The sequence below is a fragment of the Athene cunicularia genome (genome assembly GCF_003259725.1).
Source record: "Athene cunicularia isolate RWA chromosome 27 unlocalized genomic scaffold, athCun1 chr27_part1, whole genome shotgun sequence".
NCBI classification, from domain to species: domain Eukaryota; kingdom Metazoa; phylum Chordata; class Aves; order Strigiformes; family Strigidae; genus Athene; species Athene cunicularia.
This window is the reverse complement of record NW_020799138.1, coordinates 5194562-5212747: the sequence shown is the minus strand read 5'-3', so window position 1 is coordinate 5212747 and position 18186 is coordinate 5194562. Positions and strand designations below refer to the sequence as shown.

The following is an 18186-nucleotide window of genomic DNA, read 5'->3' as shown; positions in this document are numbered from 1 at the left end:
TAGCTAGCCAAAGGGAAGGTCTTAGTGGGCTCTAAACAGCCAGTTAATGGCTAGATCTGCTCTGAGACAGTTTCCTTCCATCCTTTTATGAAGAAAAAATTTAAAATAGTTGTAAAAAACAAAAGGGCAACAAGGTCAAGACAAAGAGAGTGTAAGCGCACACTCATCACTGCAAAGTAATTGTTCAACACACACGTAAATGAACAGATGAGGTGCCTGACTTTAGCAGACCCACACTCAAGAGCTGGAGCACACCGATGAGATCTTACTGCTTGTTAGGAGAACTCAATCCCATTGAAAGCTTGCTCAGTTCAGCCTATGGATTAGTCCATCTAGACAACCCAAACCAGCATCTTCATCCATTACACTGACAGTGAATTTTGATCTGAGCTTAAGGATTTAAGTATTCTTTTCAGCACCAGCCCATCTCCACACAGGCATCCTGCTTGCTGGTTTATAGCCATTACCAACACTGAGTAAATACAGCAGCTTTGTTAACTCAGGGACTCTCCAGAGCGGCTCACAGTATAAATGCTTTAACTGCTGCTGCAGGATTAACCAGAAAAAGCCCTGGAGTGGGCAAACACACTGCCAAGCACTGTAACACACCTCAAGACCCAGACAGGTTGTGCTACACACATCTATGTGTAGCCGGTGGCCAGGTCAGGGGATGCCTCACTGCCATTCCCAGAACTGCTCCTAAAACACAGCCAGAGAAACAGAACAGACTGTTTCTGTTGTGTTCAACTTAAAGCTAACTAGGCAAACATGACTCAAAATCAGGGGATCACAACTCTGTAATGGACTGTGCTCTTTCCCCCAGGTCACCTTCTCTCAGCCAGATGCCTGCATTGTCTAGATACATCTAACTTCTCAGTGCAGAGATTGTCACTCATAACTTGCAAATTTTTAAGATTCCCCAGTTCCTGCGGTTCCTAATTCTGTTTCAGAAGTTTCACCTGTCATTAGCACAGGGCAGAACTATGGGATGTGATGCACCGCAGCACCAGGGCAGAGTGGTACACATAAAACAAAAAGATAATTGATAATTTGATTGGGACAGGGGAAGAGAGATGCATTATTGGTGCCATCACCCTGGATCCACCACCGTAAAATAACCCCCTGCAAGACACCATGCTGTAGAGGGGTAACTTCACAGACCTCAGCTGAGTTCCTGGGATTCATTCACTGTAACAGAGGCAATTCCAGATCTCCTGCATACAGCAAGGTTAAAACATGGCTAAAATCCACTTGGATCCTAACATCTGAACTATAGACCTGGGGGATGATGGACATGAGCTCCATTTCTTTGTAAACTGGTATTTCTGAGGCACAGTTCTTGCATCACAATGAAACTACTCAACAATGTGTCTCTGAGTTCAAAGCAGAAGGATTTCAACCGGGTCCCAGAGAACAGCACTGAAAATCCCCCACTGGCAGAGTCATTTTGCCTTGGTGCAGGAACACAGCTGTCCCTGCTACATCAGGATCCAGTCTCTCATTAGTTGCCTCCCCAGTCCCTTAATTCTCTTCTCTCCAGGAAGCAGGGCACAAACCCCCAGTGTTTCAGTGTCACCACCCCAACACATTTGCATAAATGCAAGTGTGGAATGGAGGAGGGAGATATTCCTGCAGACGAGAGTACAAGTTTCAGCTCACGAGAGATATTTTTGACTGCTTCAGTGTCTCTGCTGTCCCCACATTACCCCGGCTCCCTGCCCCTCCTTCCTGATCCGATACCTGACAAAACCCTCATACAGAGGCTCTCCTCAGATCAGAGGATCTCAACATTGAGATAACAGGAGCACTGGACATTTTTGGTGCTTGCCTTTGCCCTCACCCCACAGCAGAGAATCGTGTCTCTCTCTCCCTATTGCTTCCTTGTACTCTATAACTTGTCTTGACCCTCTAACACTGTCTTTACTGCTTGCAGCTGTAGACCACCTCTTCTTGCATGCACTGTTGGCACTCAACATAGCAGCACCACTGCACCTGACAGTGGCAGGAGAAGGTAACCAGACGGCTCTGGGTGTTATAGCCTCGTCCACAGCACATGCTGTCACAGTTGCCTTCCCGAGAGCAGGTCCTCCCAGCAGTTCCCAGGGAGTATTTGCTGGGACGACAGAAACTGGGGGAGTCTTCCACATACACAAGGTCAGTAGAGCGGGGCGAAGCGGGGTGCTTGGGAGAATGGCCGTGTCTCTGTGGGCCAGCCAGCTCCGAGTGTCCCACAGCGTCATTGGTGGTACTGAAGACCTTGACGGCATCATCGTAGCGCAGCTTCAGCAGTCGCCCAATCTCATGGAAAGGTGAAAGCTGCTTCCAGCATGTCCGGACAGCACATGAGCCGGAGACACCATGGCACTTGCATGTGGTTTTGAGACCATTTTTCACAGCCTGATGAGGAAGAGAAGTGGGACTCATTATCTGCCAGGACCATGAGCCTAGTTCTGGGTAGAGGCAACATCTCAGATTGCAGACAGCCTGGAAGTACTTCACTTTTATTGGTATTACTCCTATTTTAAAGAGGAAAAACTAAAAACCAGAAAAAAAACAGAGGAATGGCTACAAAGTTGACTAGTGAGCCAGAGGGTAGAAAGACTGAATGAGGACAAATGCCTGAATACTAAAGAAATTCTTACTAAGCCTATTTGGAATAGCAGAGGTAGTCAACCATAAAACTGACAATGCCCAGTGTGGTGGATTCCCTTTGGCATATTCAAATGAAGACAGTGCTCTAACTGAACAAGTAGTTGGACTCAGTAAATAGAAAAATGATTATAAATCAGTATCCTGTAACATACAGGTCAAAATGTTTGATCTAATGGTCTCCCTGACCCAAACTTGTGACCTGACTAGTTCCATAGCAAATCATCAGCAGACTCATAACTGACCTCGAGAGTGTCAACCTTTAATCTACTTCACACGTCCCACCAGCTCTGATGCTCTAGCTGTTCTCAAAGCTCCCTGTGGCTGTGGCATAACCCACAGAGTAATTCAGCCATTGCATTTCACAGCGTTACTGTGCTGCATATTGCTGTCACTCAGCCCATGTTAACACTAGAGGAAAATACAGGATGCTACTCTGCCACTCAACAGGCAGCTCCTCACACCAGAGCTCAGGAGACATTCCAGGGATCTCTCAGTACTGTAAGGTCCACGACACACAGGTAAACAGGTCTGGTTTGTGAGTAGGAGCAGTGAATACCCCTCTCACAAACAGCCTCAGCTGAGGATGGGTTAGAATTGCACTGAGTCCTAACTTCATTCTAGGCCTGCTAGTGCAGCTCCTCACCTTGATGCCAACATTGGTGTTGTGGATGTCCACCTTGGCCCGCAGGTCTTTGCCAATCCTCTTCTGACCCAAGAATTTTTTCAGGAACTTGGTGCTGTATTTGAGGTTGTCTCCACAAACGCCCCATTGCCAGGCCTTGCGGTTCTCCAGGTCTGGGGAGTCATCGCAGGTGCAGCGCTCCATGCGCCCAGCACTACACGCTCTGGCCAGGGAGTGGGTGAGCGCTGCAGAGGACACTGCATAGAGGAAGGCAGTTTCCTTAAAACCTGCACAGGAGAAAGATTAGGAAAGGGTAGGAGCAGGAAAGGCAAAATCAGGTATTCATCCACCTCACTGGCTCTCTTGACTGTCCATGAACTAAAACCAAGAGCGATACTTAGAAATACAGAGACAAAACTCTTCCATTACCTGCACACCATTCCTAGCAGAGAAACTCAATATCATGTTTCAAGTAACTGGTTCATGATCAAGTAACTGGTTTCAACACCCTGGTCTCTCCTAGTGACCGCGACTGATTCAATATGGAGACAGGCGACCAGTCGTGAATCAACAGATGGGTGGCAACAGCCAAACAGTCCTGGGAAAATCAACGGCAAAAAGCAACAGTCATGAAATTCCATTTGTCCTCATCCTCACCACAGAGCTGATAGGTGTGAACAGAGACCATCATCGAAATCATGTTGTGGCTTAAAAAATATTTTTAAAATCTGACCTGTTATTTAAAAATGTTTTTAACTAGGACTGTGTTGGCACAGTAGTAGTGTTTCATATGGAAAGATCACATGTAGTTTGACTGGGAAAGGTTCCATGTTGAAGGACATAATGGGCAAGAAGGCCAACTCTCCCACACATGGGTGGGTTTTCTGACTTCCTTGTAAATTGGCTACTCCCAGTGACTGCGGTGATACTTCCTGAAGCTATTTTCCTTCCTAAAGCAGGCTTCCCAGCTTGGTGATGTCTGCTCTGGGGTATGTGACCATGACACACCATGACCTTTTAACCAGGAAAAAAAGTACCGTGCCTGCATAAAAATTCAGTCTGAAGACATGAGATCAGATAGGAATGGGTATGTTGATGTGACACTGATGGGCTCCACAGAAGTTCCAGAATATCCTGATTGACACAAACCTGACCTAAACACCAAAATATTTTATTTTGACTACTTACCTCCTCTCATGTTTAATCCAGGGGAAAATCTTAGTATCGCCTCTAAAGATTATTTGCAGAAAACAAAACTATTAATGGAAAATTGCTTAACAAGTCCACAGTTTATGAAGCACTGCTGGGAAGAGAAAGACAGGTGACTGATCAATAGCTTGGTGAGCAGGAATAGATAAGATTGGCCAAAACAAAAAAATGTTGGTTTATGAAAAATAGAGCACTTGTACATTGCCTGGAAGAAAACACATTGAAGCAAAAATATTCCACATTGAAAAATTCCAAATTTCCTTCCACATGAGAAGGAAACAAATCTGTTTCCTCCAAAACTGGAAGAGAGAGAGAGAACCAGAGACCTGATCTAGTCTTGCATCTAGCCCTGCTTTGAGTATAGGTTGGAAGGCACCTCTAGAATTCATCCAGTCCAACCTCAAATCTTTCCATCATTCTTTTCCCTCAAAGAATTCCCACCCAGCTGTAATAAATCAGACCACTGACTGCTGAGATCCGAGTGAGGTCACCATAAATCATACCAGAGAAAGGGACAAAGATTTCTTCTGATAGCTATCAGAAAGAAGAATGAAAAAATGACTAATCATGGACATAATGGAGAGGCTGCATTAGCAACTTCAATACAGGCTTCCTAAGACCTCTTTGGAATTCCAGAATTTTAGATGAAAGATCCAGCGACAGTATGGATGTGAATGAGAGAATCTAGAAAATGTGGAAGAGATCAAGGAGATCAACCAACAAACTACTTCTAACTCACTATTGTAGTTGGTGGGACAAGTAATTTGCAACTAAGTTCTCTGGTTGATGATGCTCTATAAAATCTCTCAGCATACTGGAAGAATAATGAGAAAATGTCACCAAATCCATCAAAAAGTTTTAGAAAAGCTAATCTCCAAATGCTTACCAGATTCCCAATATCCTAGCTGACATCCTGATACCAGAAGAGAGGAAAGCATTTTAGAAACACTTTCCCATACCATATAAAGCTAGAAGTACCCGTCAGCTCCACACACCCTGCTAAATCTGACTTTGTGGAATACCACACGGCTTCTGCTATTTCTGACCAGTGATGGCTTGGTTTCTTCTGTGGCACTCCACGTAAGTGCTGGCCAGATTTCAACCCACTTGAAATCAGAGGCCATTGCTTGTGGTCAGGCCACTGCAGACAGCAGTAACTGAAGATAACGAGCATACTTTCAAAGTGTCTCCTTCTTTTTCCCCCCTCCCACCTCCTTTTATGGCAAAGGCTCAATGTCACCAGGCTGCCAAATGCTTGTTGGAAAAGTCTAAGATGATTCCGTCTACTTTGTCATAAGGACTGACCACAATTTAATTGTTTAATTCACAAATCACATGAGTAAAGGAAAAACTGAATGGTCCTTAAGCCCGTGTGGAATAACAGTGAGCACCAGAGCGACTGTTGGAGCTGGATTTTCAGTAGGACGCAGCACAAATGAGCAGAAATCAGCTCCAACAAGCATAATTTGAGAAGATCTAAGTAGAGGTTTCTCCATGTGTCCTGGGCATCTACCCTCCAACCATGTCAATGGAGCTCTTGTCACCACAGCCAGCGGAGCCTGGAGCCGATGCCCAGGCTCTCAGGGTCTGGTCTGGGGATGAGTCACTCTCCTGACCCCTTTGACTGCGTTGCTAGTGACTAAATGAAATAAACACGGTGCAAGGGGGAACATCTAAATGCAGATGTCTTTGCTGGGCAGTTTGGTTGTAAACATTCAGCACATAGTTGAATTTCAAGATGTTGAAGCAAGCTGGCTCCCCCTGGTAGGACCTTGCACATGTCCAAGTCTTCCCCTGAGCTCTCTGGAATTATTTCTTAGCTCAGCAGCTTATAAATATGGAAAGACGTTTGCTGCAATGGCAAGACACTCTTCTGTGGTGTGGTGTGCTCTAGACCACAAGGAAAACTATAATAGGAGGAGTTTAGCTATGTGATGATTCTGCCAAAGGAAAAATACTTAAGGTCAAAGATTTTTCAATGCAATTTTTCAACACAATAAAGATAGTGTGAGCATTTCAGAGCAAGTGGAAGAGACATCTCTCGGGGGGGGGGGGGGGGGGGGGGGGGGGGGGGGGGGGGGGGGAAAGAAAGAAAAAAAACTCCACCACCACCAAAAAAACAAACCCAAACAAACAAACAGAAAAGAGCAGACCAGAAAGCTATAGAATTGTAGAAACATTCAGGGTGGAAGGACTTCAAGGTCTTTAGTACAACCTCCTGCTCAAAGCAGGGCTAACTCCAAAACCAGATAAAGTTGCTCAGAGCTTTGTCCAATCGAGTTCTCAAAATCTCCAGTGATGGAAATTCTATGTCTCTGAGCCACTGTTCCTGTGCTATACCATTCCTAGATTCCTCATGGCATCACTGAAACCACTGTTTCAAGGTCAAAGAATCTAACCAACATGAAGCAGAGCAATGGGTTAATGGATGGAAGGATCGTAGCATGCTCCTTTCTGAAGAAGGATTTTTCTGTGACTGGATCTGAGTTGGCTTTGCTGCAGGTATTTGATTTCCCCCAGTCACCATGCTGTCCGAGATGAAATACTGCTCACCTGACCTCCAGCAACAACTGACTGCCTTTATGGCACACCTTGGAAACAAAAAGATCATCAATGCTTTACAAACTTTTTATAAAGACACCAGCAGTCACTGTGCAACAAGATGGCTTGAAATGGCTCTCCACAGAATCATTTTAAATCTATCTTCATGGATCACTGAAGAGTAATACCCATCACAAGTGACTGCAACAGTCATTGACGAGCTGTAGGTTATGCAAAGTTGTTTCCCAGTTGAATCCAGAGTGTCAGTGCAAAACAACAGATAGTGTGGACTGTGAAAATAAATCAGCCCTTGGCATTTGTTTCTTAGTTACTAAAAAAGCAGGGAAAGCTTCCGTGATCTGAATCAGTTGTAGCAGTTTTTCAGCTGTGACTACAAATTAAGTGTGGCTTTTCACCTGTTACAAAAATGAACCATCTCACCGGGACATGATCTTTTTACCCCTTTCACTCATAAAGCCATACTGTTACAAACGCTGTGGGTGTTATCAAATGATTTAATCACTTCTAAAACTCTTCATCACTACTTGGGTGAAAGGAGCATAGTCCACTGCCTGACCAAGAATTTCCAAGGCAGCAACAAAACAGCAGTAAGAGTAGGGGAGAAATATATCAGAAGTGTCAGCTGAAAGTGCTCATGTTCTTCGTGAAAGAAACTCCCCTATTGGCAAGTTAAAGGAAGATGAAAACTAATAATTGCTTCTCGCCAACTGCACTCTCATACAGGAGATGTACATAGCATACTTTTCTGTATTAAATCATCATTTGATCCTTAAGACTGTGTAATAAAAGTTTTCAAACACTTATCCTCATCTGCCAAAACAGGTTTTAAATTACAGGTGATATTTTATTTTGTCAGTCAGGAGTCCATGGAAATGTTGAGGCATGCCACCACAAGATAATTAAATGTTTTCCAGCTATGTGAAGATGAGGATTATTCAATTGTCATTTTCAAGTTCCTTGAGGTTGATGAAGGTACAGATGTCAGAAAGTCACTCAAAATGATCATGGAGTGATTCTTCTACAGTGTGCTAAAAAATTCCCAAGAAAAGCGTTGCAGTGAAGCAAATCTAATCTTGCATGTGCTGGTTTACAAGAATATTAACTTAATATTTAATAAAATTTGATAATTTTAAATGGAAATGTTTAAAAGTTTCAATTCTAATGTTAATTAAAACTAACATTTTAATTTCACCAAAGTGAATATTGGCTTATTCAGGGCCCTTGAAAAACATTAAGTTACTAAACCTTATCAAAGGACTGAAATTCAGTTTTACTGAAGACTGAAACTTAGTAAATGCTACCAAACATTACTGAAGTGCTGAAACTCAGTAAGAGCTGGTCAGGCACTGTTTGGATAAGGACAGGTTTAGTAAAGTCTATGTGCATGCTCTGGGAGCTTTCATTAAGAAATAAGGTCTGTCTTCATTCTATTTTTCTCAAGTTCTTATAATTTGAAGGATTTATTATGCTCCTTCCTACCTCAGATACAGAATTTACAAGACATTTTCTTCCCCTCAAGTATTTTGTGAAACAGAAACCAGTGGCTCTTCTGTACGCTCCTTCTGAACTTCTGCAGAAACTCCAAATATATGTGAAAGAGTCTTAGGAGACATTTGTCAACATGTACTGAAATACTTTAATGTTGATAAAGTTTTTCAAACAGCAAATTAGGATTAAATTCTGTGTTTGAGAACAACAGAGATTCATATACAAAAACATCCCAAAAGCTAACAAGAGTATTTTCTTAAAATGTCCCTTGACATAAAGCACTAACCCTTATTTTTCACAGTACTATCCCTGATTGCCAGCCAAGGAAGATGGTCAGTCTCGGAAACTTTGGTTTCAGACAAAAATCCACAAGCCAAGGGTGTGAACTTCCTTCTACTCTTCAATCCCTGACAAGCAGCGCAGGAAAGATGAGAATAAGGCATATTTTGTGGCAAAAGGCCCTAAATTCCACAGCTCCCACTCCTAGGCAAAACATGATCTCCGCACTACCTGGTTCCTGCCCCACTTTGAGATGAATATTCCAGGGGCTACAGCACCAAGTGAGATTTTATACTGCAAGCAAAAGACTACCTTGTACCTCGCTTCAGCAGGCTGGTCCTTCCCTCCAGGCTGCAGTTCCAGCGCTCGCTGCGGAACTGGTACTGGCACTCCATGATCCCAAGCCGGATGGCATCCCGCAGGGTCTCTGCCAGGCCAGGCTCCCTCCGGCACAGCCTCTTCTGCTTGCGGGACAGCTTCAGCAAGTCGCACTGCTTCACGTGGACCTTCCCCTGGGCAGAGCTTGTCGAGGGTCCCAGGGATGGGAAGTGGGTCAGAGCTTCTTTGCCAGTCAAGCTGAAAGGAAGCAGAAAAGGCGGTGAGGTCTGGAAGAGGGCAGTCGTGGAAGAGGGAAGGTGACCAGGGGAAGGATATTCAGAAAGCTGCTGGTCAGGGGTATCCCATCTCCACCACACACCAAGGGAAGGAGCAGACTAATCCTGTGGGGAGAAAGAAGAAACGCTTGTGCTGCCACCAGCAACCTTGGGCAGGAAGTTTTCTCGACTCCATGCAGAGAACATGTTCACACCCCTGCAGTTTTGTCTCCTTCACAGCACATTCACCATCACACACAGAGATCTCTTTTACTCAGTGGTGCTGCAGATCACTGTATGTCCCAGCTCTGTGCTAACTCCACAAAGCATTAAGCGTCCTTCCAGGGTTTGGTGTGCCCTGGTACCACGACAGGACACATCGCTAGGAAAGACCAGTGGAGAGATATTACCAATAACCACCTTTCTAGAGCAAGCATGACTTCTGCTGGAAAACATTTTCTTGTTGAAAAACTAAAGGAAAGGTCAACTGAAAATGTATTGCCAAATGCAACAGCAATGCACTTATATGTGTTTATATGTAATTTGGCTGGAAAATGTCACAAATTTTTGAGACAAATAGTTTCACTTTTCACGGCAAGAAAATATTTTTCTTGCAGAATTTATCTCCCTTAATATCTTTAGGATGCTTGTAAACACAGAGAAATTATTTAACTTCGATGCAAGATTTGAAGGCTGCAAACAAATGGGGAACAGTCACGGATTTGCACAACAGCAATCAGGAGTGCCTCTCCTGACCACCAGGTAAGAATCACAGAGTGCTTCAACTCCCTGACCCCCCAAAAAACAGACAGATAAATGGAAATGTCCTAGAACCTTTACTTTTGGACACATCTTGTCCCCAGCATTAATATATGCAGACTACACCTCTCCCCCCAAACCCCATTTTTTCCTTTGCAAGTCCACAGGTAGTTCAACCTGGACATATAGATGAGCCAGCTGGTTCTTGGTCCTCTCCCCCAGTCAGGCAAACTGGGCTACGTGGCTGCATGAAGTGAGTGTGGGAGTCAGACTAGCAAAGCTGGAGAGGAGGGATGCAATCAGGAGCAATTTCTGAAGCATCTACAAAGATGCATCTCTGGCGGCTGGCACCCCCACCAGTGGTACAGCCATTCTCCATCACCTTGTCTGCACAGCTCAGTGCTTGACAAACCAAGCCAGGTGGCGATGGACAGGAGTTAGAAAGCTGGTACAACGCCAAGCAAGCAACTCCCCACAGCAATGCAGGAAGTGACATTCTTCACCTCTGCACCATCACCGGGTTCCGTGTAAAAGCATGGCTCTTTCACAGCTACATTGTCTGACCAGGTCTGACTGGTCCTGTTCCCAGGTGCATGTTTCAGCACAGCAAATGCCAGTCTGTGCTGGTGGAGAGAACAGAGGAAAGTCTGTGCCAGTGAACATGACAAGTGTCCACATTGTCTTCCACATTCCACTTCACAGGAAAAGAATTTTAATCAGTGGAAGTGATCAAAATGAAAAGTTACCTGGCTCCACCAAAGACAGGTATTTCTAACACTCAACTGTTCAAGTAAGACCATACTCTTATCAGGGATATAATCTTCATTATGGAGGATGAAAGTCAAGCACCACAGCTGAGATTTTAGTCCTCCACATACTCTATAGACATCTATTTCTGAGCTAGATGTCTAAATCTCTCTGTAGTCAGTCCAGTCTACCCTGGCATGGGAGTTACAGCACAGTCCAGCTGACCTGTCCCCGCAGCACTTCTGCATTTGTTCTCACAGTAGCCTACAACCTTCAGATGCACTCACACGTCCGTAATTAGGAACAAGTGCAATTAGCTAACACATGGAAGTCATCCAGAGACCTGCAAACGAACCAAAACCCAAGGAATCATTGTGAATCACACAGCAAGTATTAAACTTTAGAAACCAAGTGGGTGGGAAGAATCTCTTAATTCTGTTGTCACTGCTGAACTGGGGGACAGAAACATGAGATGTTCCAGTGAGAGCCAAGAAATAAACAGGCAATACCGGAAACAGAGACAGATATTTGGGGCTAGGTTCAGCCCAAGAAACTGGAATTAACACAGCTTGATAAGCTTCAGAGAGCAATTCATACTCCGAAGTTCAAAGCCCTATCTGGCAGCAAACACTCCCCAGCTTGGGCAGCAACAGCCGGTGCACAAAGGACATGGCAGTCCTGAGCTGGAGGAACTGTGGTGAGGGGTGAAAGATTGACCCAGGTGATTGAGATCAACACATGATGAGAAAGCTTCTCAGTTTTGCCTGATTCACTGTGATGCTTAAAAACTGATAGAAGTGTTCATTGAAGTTGTATTACTCTGGGTGCATAAGCACATGCTCTGTACAAGCTCTGAAGTCCAAGATGTGCCAACTCCAGCATGAGCAGGGAGAGGCTCAGACATCAACTCAAGTTTGACTTCTTAGGGATGTTCAAACTCACCGGGACAATGCTGTGTTCAGGAAGACGTGTTGCTATTACGTGAGTTGGGGGAATACCAGCACTCACCCAGAAAGCCAGAGCCCCAGACTTTGCTTGGTAATGGGATTCCAGCGCTCACACCCCTGGAAGATCACTTGCTAACCAGTTAAATGCAAGGTGTGGTTATTCTCCATTTGCCATGCAGTATCTGTGTTCCCATGCAGCAAAGTTTCCCAAGTTCACAACACAGACAGAAGAAATAAGAAAAAGTGAATTGACACTGGGAAGAGGAGTTTAAGAGCTTCATATAACAACACTGAAATTGCTCACTGCTTGGAAGTCACATATGCAGTTTTACTGAACTCCTGTCTACTAAGCTACTGATTGTCCACACACCAACAGAACTACCACCCATGCTGAGCATCTTAACTCCCCAAAATCCCTTCTCAGAACAAAAAGAGCTCCTGTCCTGCCAGTCTTCATCCTTGTTTTAGTGTCCTCCATCCCAACTAAACTGACATTCATCCCTTGTCAGATATTTCTGAGACAGCAGCAGTAGCTTTACTGATTATTTAGACTAGTCATCTCCTTCCTACACAAGATGTGGTCAGTCCTCAGCCTTTCCTTTTCACAGGGGCTTCAGAAGCATCAGGAGCTCTAGTGTGGAGGTTTGGTGTCTCTGTTTCCCTGAAGTCCAATAGTATGACCTCAACTGGGAATAAAACAGAGAAACTGCTCACATCTTGTTCTTGTCATTATACATGCTCATCTCAAGGGGCTAGGACATGGGCCTAAAATTCATTAATCCCTTCTCATGGGGAAAAGATACAGTAGACAGTGCTTTTGTCTACTGGTTTACCAAACCACTAAAAAAAAAGGCAAAGCAAGACCCATAGGATGAAAGCTGAAGTCAGGAATTCAGACCTCAAGCAGATACAATTTAACTAAGGGTTACTGAGCTTCCCCATTTCAGGAGCTTTGATGCATTTCCTCAAGTAGCAACTGTAAAGTCAAGACTGCGTGCTCTTCTGTAGCTCACTGGATGTCCAAGTATTCACATCAGAGTGCTGACTCCGCAAGGAAAACGTGGTGCAAAAGTTATTGCTTAAAACTGCATGAGTATAAAAGGTAGAAAAGGAAGCAAACAGATCTTCAAATGTTTATGAGATGTGATGATCTACACAGAACAGGAGAAAGCTGTACTGGGCAAGTTGTCAGAAACTCTAAGAACAGAGTAGAATTAGTGGACAAGGTTAACCAGAGAATAGTGGAGAAGAGTCAACACAGCTTCTGTAGAAATCAGTCATGCCTCATAAACCTACTCTGAAGGATTCGTTGAACAGAAAGACCAAGGATAAGCCAGATGCTACAGTCTGCTTGGACTGATGAAGCTGACAGATTTTCAAAATAGTTTGTGTATGAAGACAAATAGCTAGACTGGAAATCTTACACAATTTCCACTAGAAGAAAAAGGAATGCTAGAACAGGGTTATAAAATCATAACTGACCTGCAATCGAGTAAAGAAAGATTATTCTTACCTCTAATATACAAGAACCAAGGGGAATTGTATTAACTTATTAACTGAGAGAGTAAAAATAAATTAAATGGAGTGCAGAGGCTGTAGTTAAACTTGCAGCCCTTCTTAACGCAGGACACTAGGTATGCTACAGCATACATGCCTTCATACAAAACCCTGGAAGAAACATTCCTAAGGCACCATTGAACACAAAGATTCTGACACAGGAAATTCTTGAGGTGCAGACTGGCAGAAGCTGGAGAGTGTTCTGAGAGAGCATCACTATCTGCTACCCTGTTCCTTCTTATGCTTTTGTCTTCACGTTTATTGTTACCCAGTGTTGAAACCAGGTTGTGAAGTGACATGAACCTTTGGTCTGACCCAGCTGTTCCTACAGTCTTAGACAGGGATTATCTGAAGGATGTCCTGTGACCTGCCAGTGGCCAGTGAGATTTGGGAGAAAGTGGTATTGCCATTCCTCAGACCCTGAAGAATGCTGGATATTAATATTTGTGGAAAACTCAAACAGGATAATGACGGGCACCATAAAAACAACCTCTGAAGAATTTTATTACATTTTCAGAGCAATCTCTTAGTGCATAGGAAATACAGCCTGGGGCCACACACAGGACAATCGCACCAAGTCTAAGGTGACTTTTGCACTACGCAAAGCAAAAGCTTCATGGGGAAAAACACTTTCTAAAATTGGATCCAGCAACAGTTTAAATTCTGACAGAGGTAATACAGCACCCTACACAAATAGCTGGTTGCACAGGCAAACTTAAATTAATACTTCATTTTCTGTCGTTTTTTTCTTTTTTATTTGGGAATTTCTAAAGTTGCAACACACAAAGTAACTTGGTTTTCCTCTAGAAATGGAGGACAAAAATAACCAGATGGAAATCAGGCACTGAGGAGTAAAGGAAATAAGCAGTAAATTGGTTTAGTCTAAGACATGTGGCTAAAGTTACCTGGAATATACCTTTCTGTGAAAGTCTCCCTCATATGAACTATCGCACTCATTACCTAAAACATGTAAATGGCAGCATGAAAAAATTATACCGCTGTGCTTGGAGGCTCCTACAGAGATTGGGATCCATTGCATAAGATCAGTACACAGACAAAACTCTCAAAACTCGTGCCTCACATAACTTTCAATTTAGATACGTCGGAAGAGACATTAAAGGAGTTGCCCAAGGTCAGGCAGTTGACCAGTGGCACAGCTGGGAGCAGAAGCCACTCTCAGAGTCAGACACAGCTGAGATTACCCATAGGAGTAGAGGCTTGCAGGCTCTGACTATAACTGTGTTTTATTAGGGTAAAACTAACATAGGATCAGATCAAGATCACAGTAAAAGAACATTCTTACAAGATTAAATATAAAGTATGCAGATATTTGCAGTTAGGCAAACTGCACATCGTTTCTAGATGATTTAGAGTTTATTATCTACAGATCATATGGAAAAAAAAAAAGTAAACTCTTTGAATTAATGCACACCTGTTAGCAATCTGAAAGAACAATAAGGTTCTCAAACTTTTATTTCTCTCTACTTTTCTGTCTAAGCACTTTGCTAAATACATGTATTTCCTTTAATCTCCTTCCAGCCACATTCCAGCTGCTTAAGAGACTTTTAATGAGAGCCTGTTCCTGTGCAATGCCCAATGTCCTCTGGATCTGAAAGGTCTTAAAACCCCCTAAAAATATGCCTTTTCTACCTCTCCCAAGTAAGGAGAAAAATCAAAGGGAGCCACAACATTACTCCATATCTGATTTCACAGGCCTTTCATGTTCCACAGAAATATCTACACCCCACAGATAGCTGCAACAAGCATTCAGGAAAGTCTCAGAGAATACGGGACAATGACAGATCAAACCAAGGCCACCACGGTGCACAACAGGTCCTCAGCTCTCCTCTCTCCCTGGCAGCTCAGCGGAACAGAGATTTAATCCTTTCAGAAGCAGCACTATTTAATCTTCAGTATTTGTCCCTGGGCAAAGGGATGGCCAGCAGCAGTGCTGTACTGTCTTGACTAAATGGGATGGTCCCCCATGCTTTGTACCACCCGCTGTCTACAGAGAAGGTGGCACAAATCCCCTAAGCAGCCTCTTTGGATAAATTATTTATCTCAAAGATTTTTACTTTTCTCCATCAAAGTTTTCATTTCAGACCCTCTGGCAAGTGTCTTTATACCTGTTAGCCTCCAGGTTTTCCGTCAAGCTTTCTGTTCCTCACAAAAAGAGCTTGAATTAAAAACTCAGGTGAGGTTTCTGTGAGGTTATGAGTTGGAATCCTTTTCAATGGGCTTTTCTGCTTGCTGCAAACCCTCTTTGGGAACAGGAACAGATGATGTGTCCAGATACAGACTCATCTTTTTAAAAGAGTTCTCCTGAAACTCCACAGAGAACAGCAGGGAGAATTCTTGCATCAAAAGAGCTGGCTGTTTTGGGATGAGAGGAATGTGTAACCTGGTGTGAGGATTTAGCTGGGAACCACTGCAGTTACTGCCTGTGCACCAGTTGACTTGTTCACTCTAACTTCACCAGGTTCTTCATCCTTACCTGCTCTGGGTTGCCACAGTCTGGACATACTCGGTTTAAATCCTTCCACCTCTCAACTCAGTCACATGAAATATCTCCATGTAGCTCTTCATTTCGGGGGCAGCGCACTCCCTGCTGCGACCCCAACGCAGGCCGGTCAATCATTACATGGGAGCTCAGATTTTTCAGTCTAACTCTGGACTGGCCACATTCCCACACGTTTCATGGAGCATTCCCTACATGAAACACTCAGCATCGAGTGGGACAATTTTTTAGAAAATATGATACTCTGAAATAGTGACTAAAGAGAATTTGGGAACTGAAGGTAATCAAAAAGTGTCTGTGAAAAGCCCTTATCTATCCAATGCATGTGTAGTCCCACATCATCTCTGCTGTGGCAATCACTACAGACTCCATCTTTTCAAGTCTCAGCTGAAAGTTGCCTTCCCTCTCCATTTTTGCTCTCTTTGTGCTAATATGCCCTTTTAAAATATCCCAGCATTCTGTATGGTTGACAATGCAAAAAAAAAATGCTGTAACAAACCCTCCTGATGTACTGTACTTTAAGGAATTACTATGCAGCCTGTAAGTAATAGGAGCATTTAATTTATCAGCTCAACAGGAATAGAAACATCTTCAGAAAACTTTCCAGGAGCACTCAGAACTGGAGAGCAGAGCCCCTGTTTGTAGTAGATTTGGTCCATTAGATTTATCAGGGAAACTCAATAACAAACAGTTACCAAAGCAAGCGTAGGAATGTAGATAACTGGGCCAACTGGACAACAAACAAAGCTTACACAACATCTCTAGAAGGATACAGGGGAGGTGATGCAACGTTTTGAATATGATGCCTCATATTTACATTAAGATGTCATCTGACATATTATGCTCTATTCAAAACTATGCAAGCCCAAGCTTCAATACACCTGCAGTTGTGTTGGTTTGACTCACTAAGGGACCAAAAAAATTCTTACATCATGAAATGAGCAACAGTTGTGCCACTGACTTTGATGGGAGTAGAACTAGCAGTAAATACAGAGGACACAGGGAGGCTGAACTAAAAGGAGCTGTGAATCAAGACAGCACATCATGTGAAATTCCAGGAAGCCTGGTGCCTCTGCACCTACCACAGGTATTTCAGAATGAGTTATAAAGCAACGCTCCAGCAGATCTGACTGCCCACGGAGCACGGGTCAGACTGGCCCGTGGATGAGACGTGTTGCAGCCTGCTCCATGGAGGCCTCCCCAGGAGAAGGCTTTAATCTTCTCAAGGTTCTGCCTACCCAACAACGTCCTACCTGAGGTGGGTCTTTTCCGAGTCCTGCTCTGACCCTCTTAGACTCCGTGAGGAGCTCTTTGCCCTCCAACACATCCTAAGCCACTTTTCACTTTGAATCACAGCCCCTAAGATGGCAACAGGAGGCTGAGAGCTTTCAGTGTGGTCTAGAGAGACTCCCACCTGCCCAAGGAGTTGCACATCCGGAAAGAAAAAGCATGGCTAAGACAAGCAGGGAATACCTTACAGGAGGCTGCAGCACCGGGAGGATTGAAGCAAAGGTGAAAACAAAACAAGCACAAAGGAAGCGGTGTGCACTGTCTGTACACAGGGGGACGGCCACTCCTGGACCCGACATCTGATGAGCCAGGCAAGCCCGACATAACCGGAACAGCTAGACCACTTCTCATGCAGAGCTTATTTTCTGCCTCCCTCTTAAAAGCAGACTTTAACATTGCCCTCTGCGGACCCAGCCCCGGCAGTTCACTGTCTGTTAAGCACAGCCAGTGCACCAACACCAGATGGGCAAACAACCCCGGTACTGGGAGGGTGCTCTTCTGAGATCTACCCACAGCTGCCATTATTTCTCCATTGTAAGGCTGGGTTCTCCCTGGGGAGACTTCATTTTTTATATTTATAGGTGATCTTCATCTTTCCTGGACCCTTGGACCATTTTTGCTGGACTACCCTATACATTTCTTGCCTTACCTTTGTCTGGCCGAATCAAACTTGGCGTTTTCTTCACAGCTGTCAAACAGCAATACTTCACCTTTGCCAAATCCACTGTACACAACAGAAGGGGTTCAGGTCCTCTCCCTGCAGATAGCCACCCAAAATCCTCCTTCACTTTTTATTACATCTCTAGGTTTTCTCAATTAAGTGTTTGGAAAGCAAAGATCTGGCTTGTGTGCCTCCTGTTTGGCAAAACTTAGAGGTAGACCACTGAACCAGGGCCTAAGTTCCCCTCCAATTCAGCAGTAATTTGGATGTGAGATGGCTTTTCTCCCAAACTGAGCCATATC

The 18186-nt window shown here is 44.0% G+C and overlaps 1 protein-coding gene across 1 annotated transcript; it reads right to left on the bottom strand.

Annotated features, from left to right (window-relative positions):
• Window positions 1-1920: 1920 nt before the first annotated feature.
• Window positions 1921-11241, bottom strand: WNT9B (Wnt family member 9B). Its single transcript, XM_026864753.1, has 4 exons — window positions 11137-11241; window positions 9132-9388; window positions 3296-3561; window positions 1921-2397 (listed from the first exon to the last, which is right to left on the bottom strand). The coding sequence occupies exons 1-4, from the start codon at window positions 11157-11159 to the stop codon at window positions 1921-1923; spliced, it is 1023 nt and encodes a 340-aa protein (XP_026720554.1). The 5' UTR covers window positions 11160-11241.
• Between the last annotated feature and the right edge of the window lie 6945 nt (window positions 11242-18186).

What these genes read in the sequence shown, in the direction of transcription:
- WNT9B (XM_026864753.1), bottom strand. Translation starts at nt 11,159, where the DNA reads ATGCAGAAGTGCTGCGGGGACAG. An exon ending in CAGAAGTGCTGCGGGGACAG is followed by an intron (nt 9,389 to 11,136) that starts GTCAGCTGGACT and finishes GCTTCCTTTCAG; the next exon opens with CTTGACTGGCAAAGAAGCTC. An exon ending in ACACCAATGTTGGCATCAAG is followed by an intron (nt 2,398 to 3,295) that starts GTGAGGAGCTGC and finishes CTTCCTCATCAG; the next exon opens with GCTGTGAAAAATGGTCTCAA.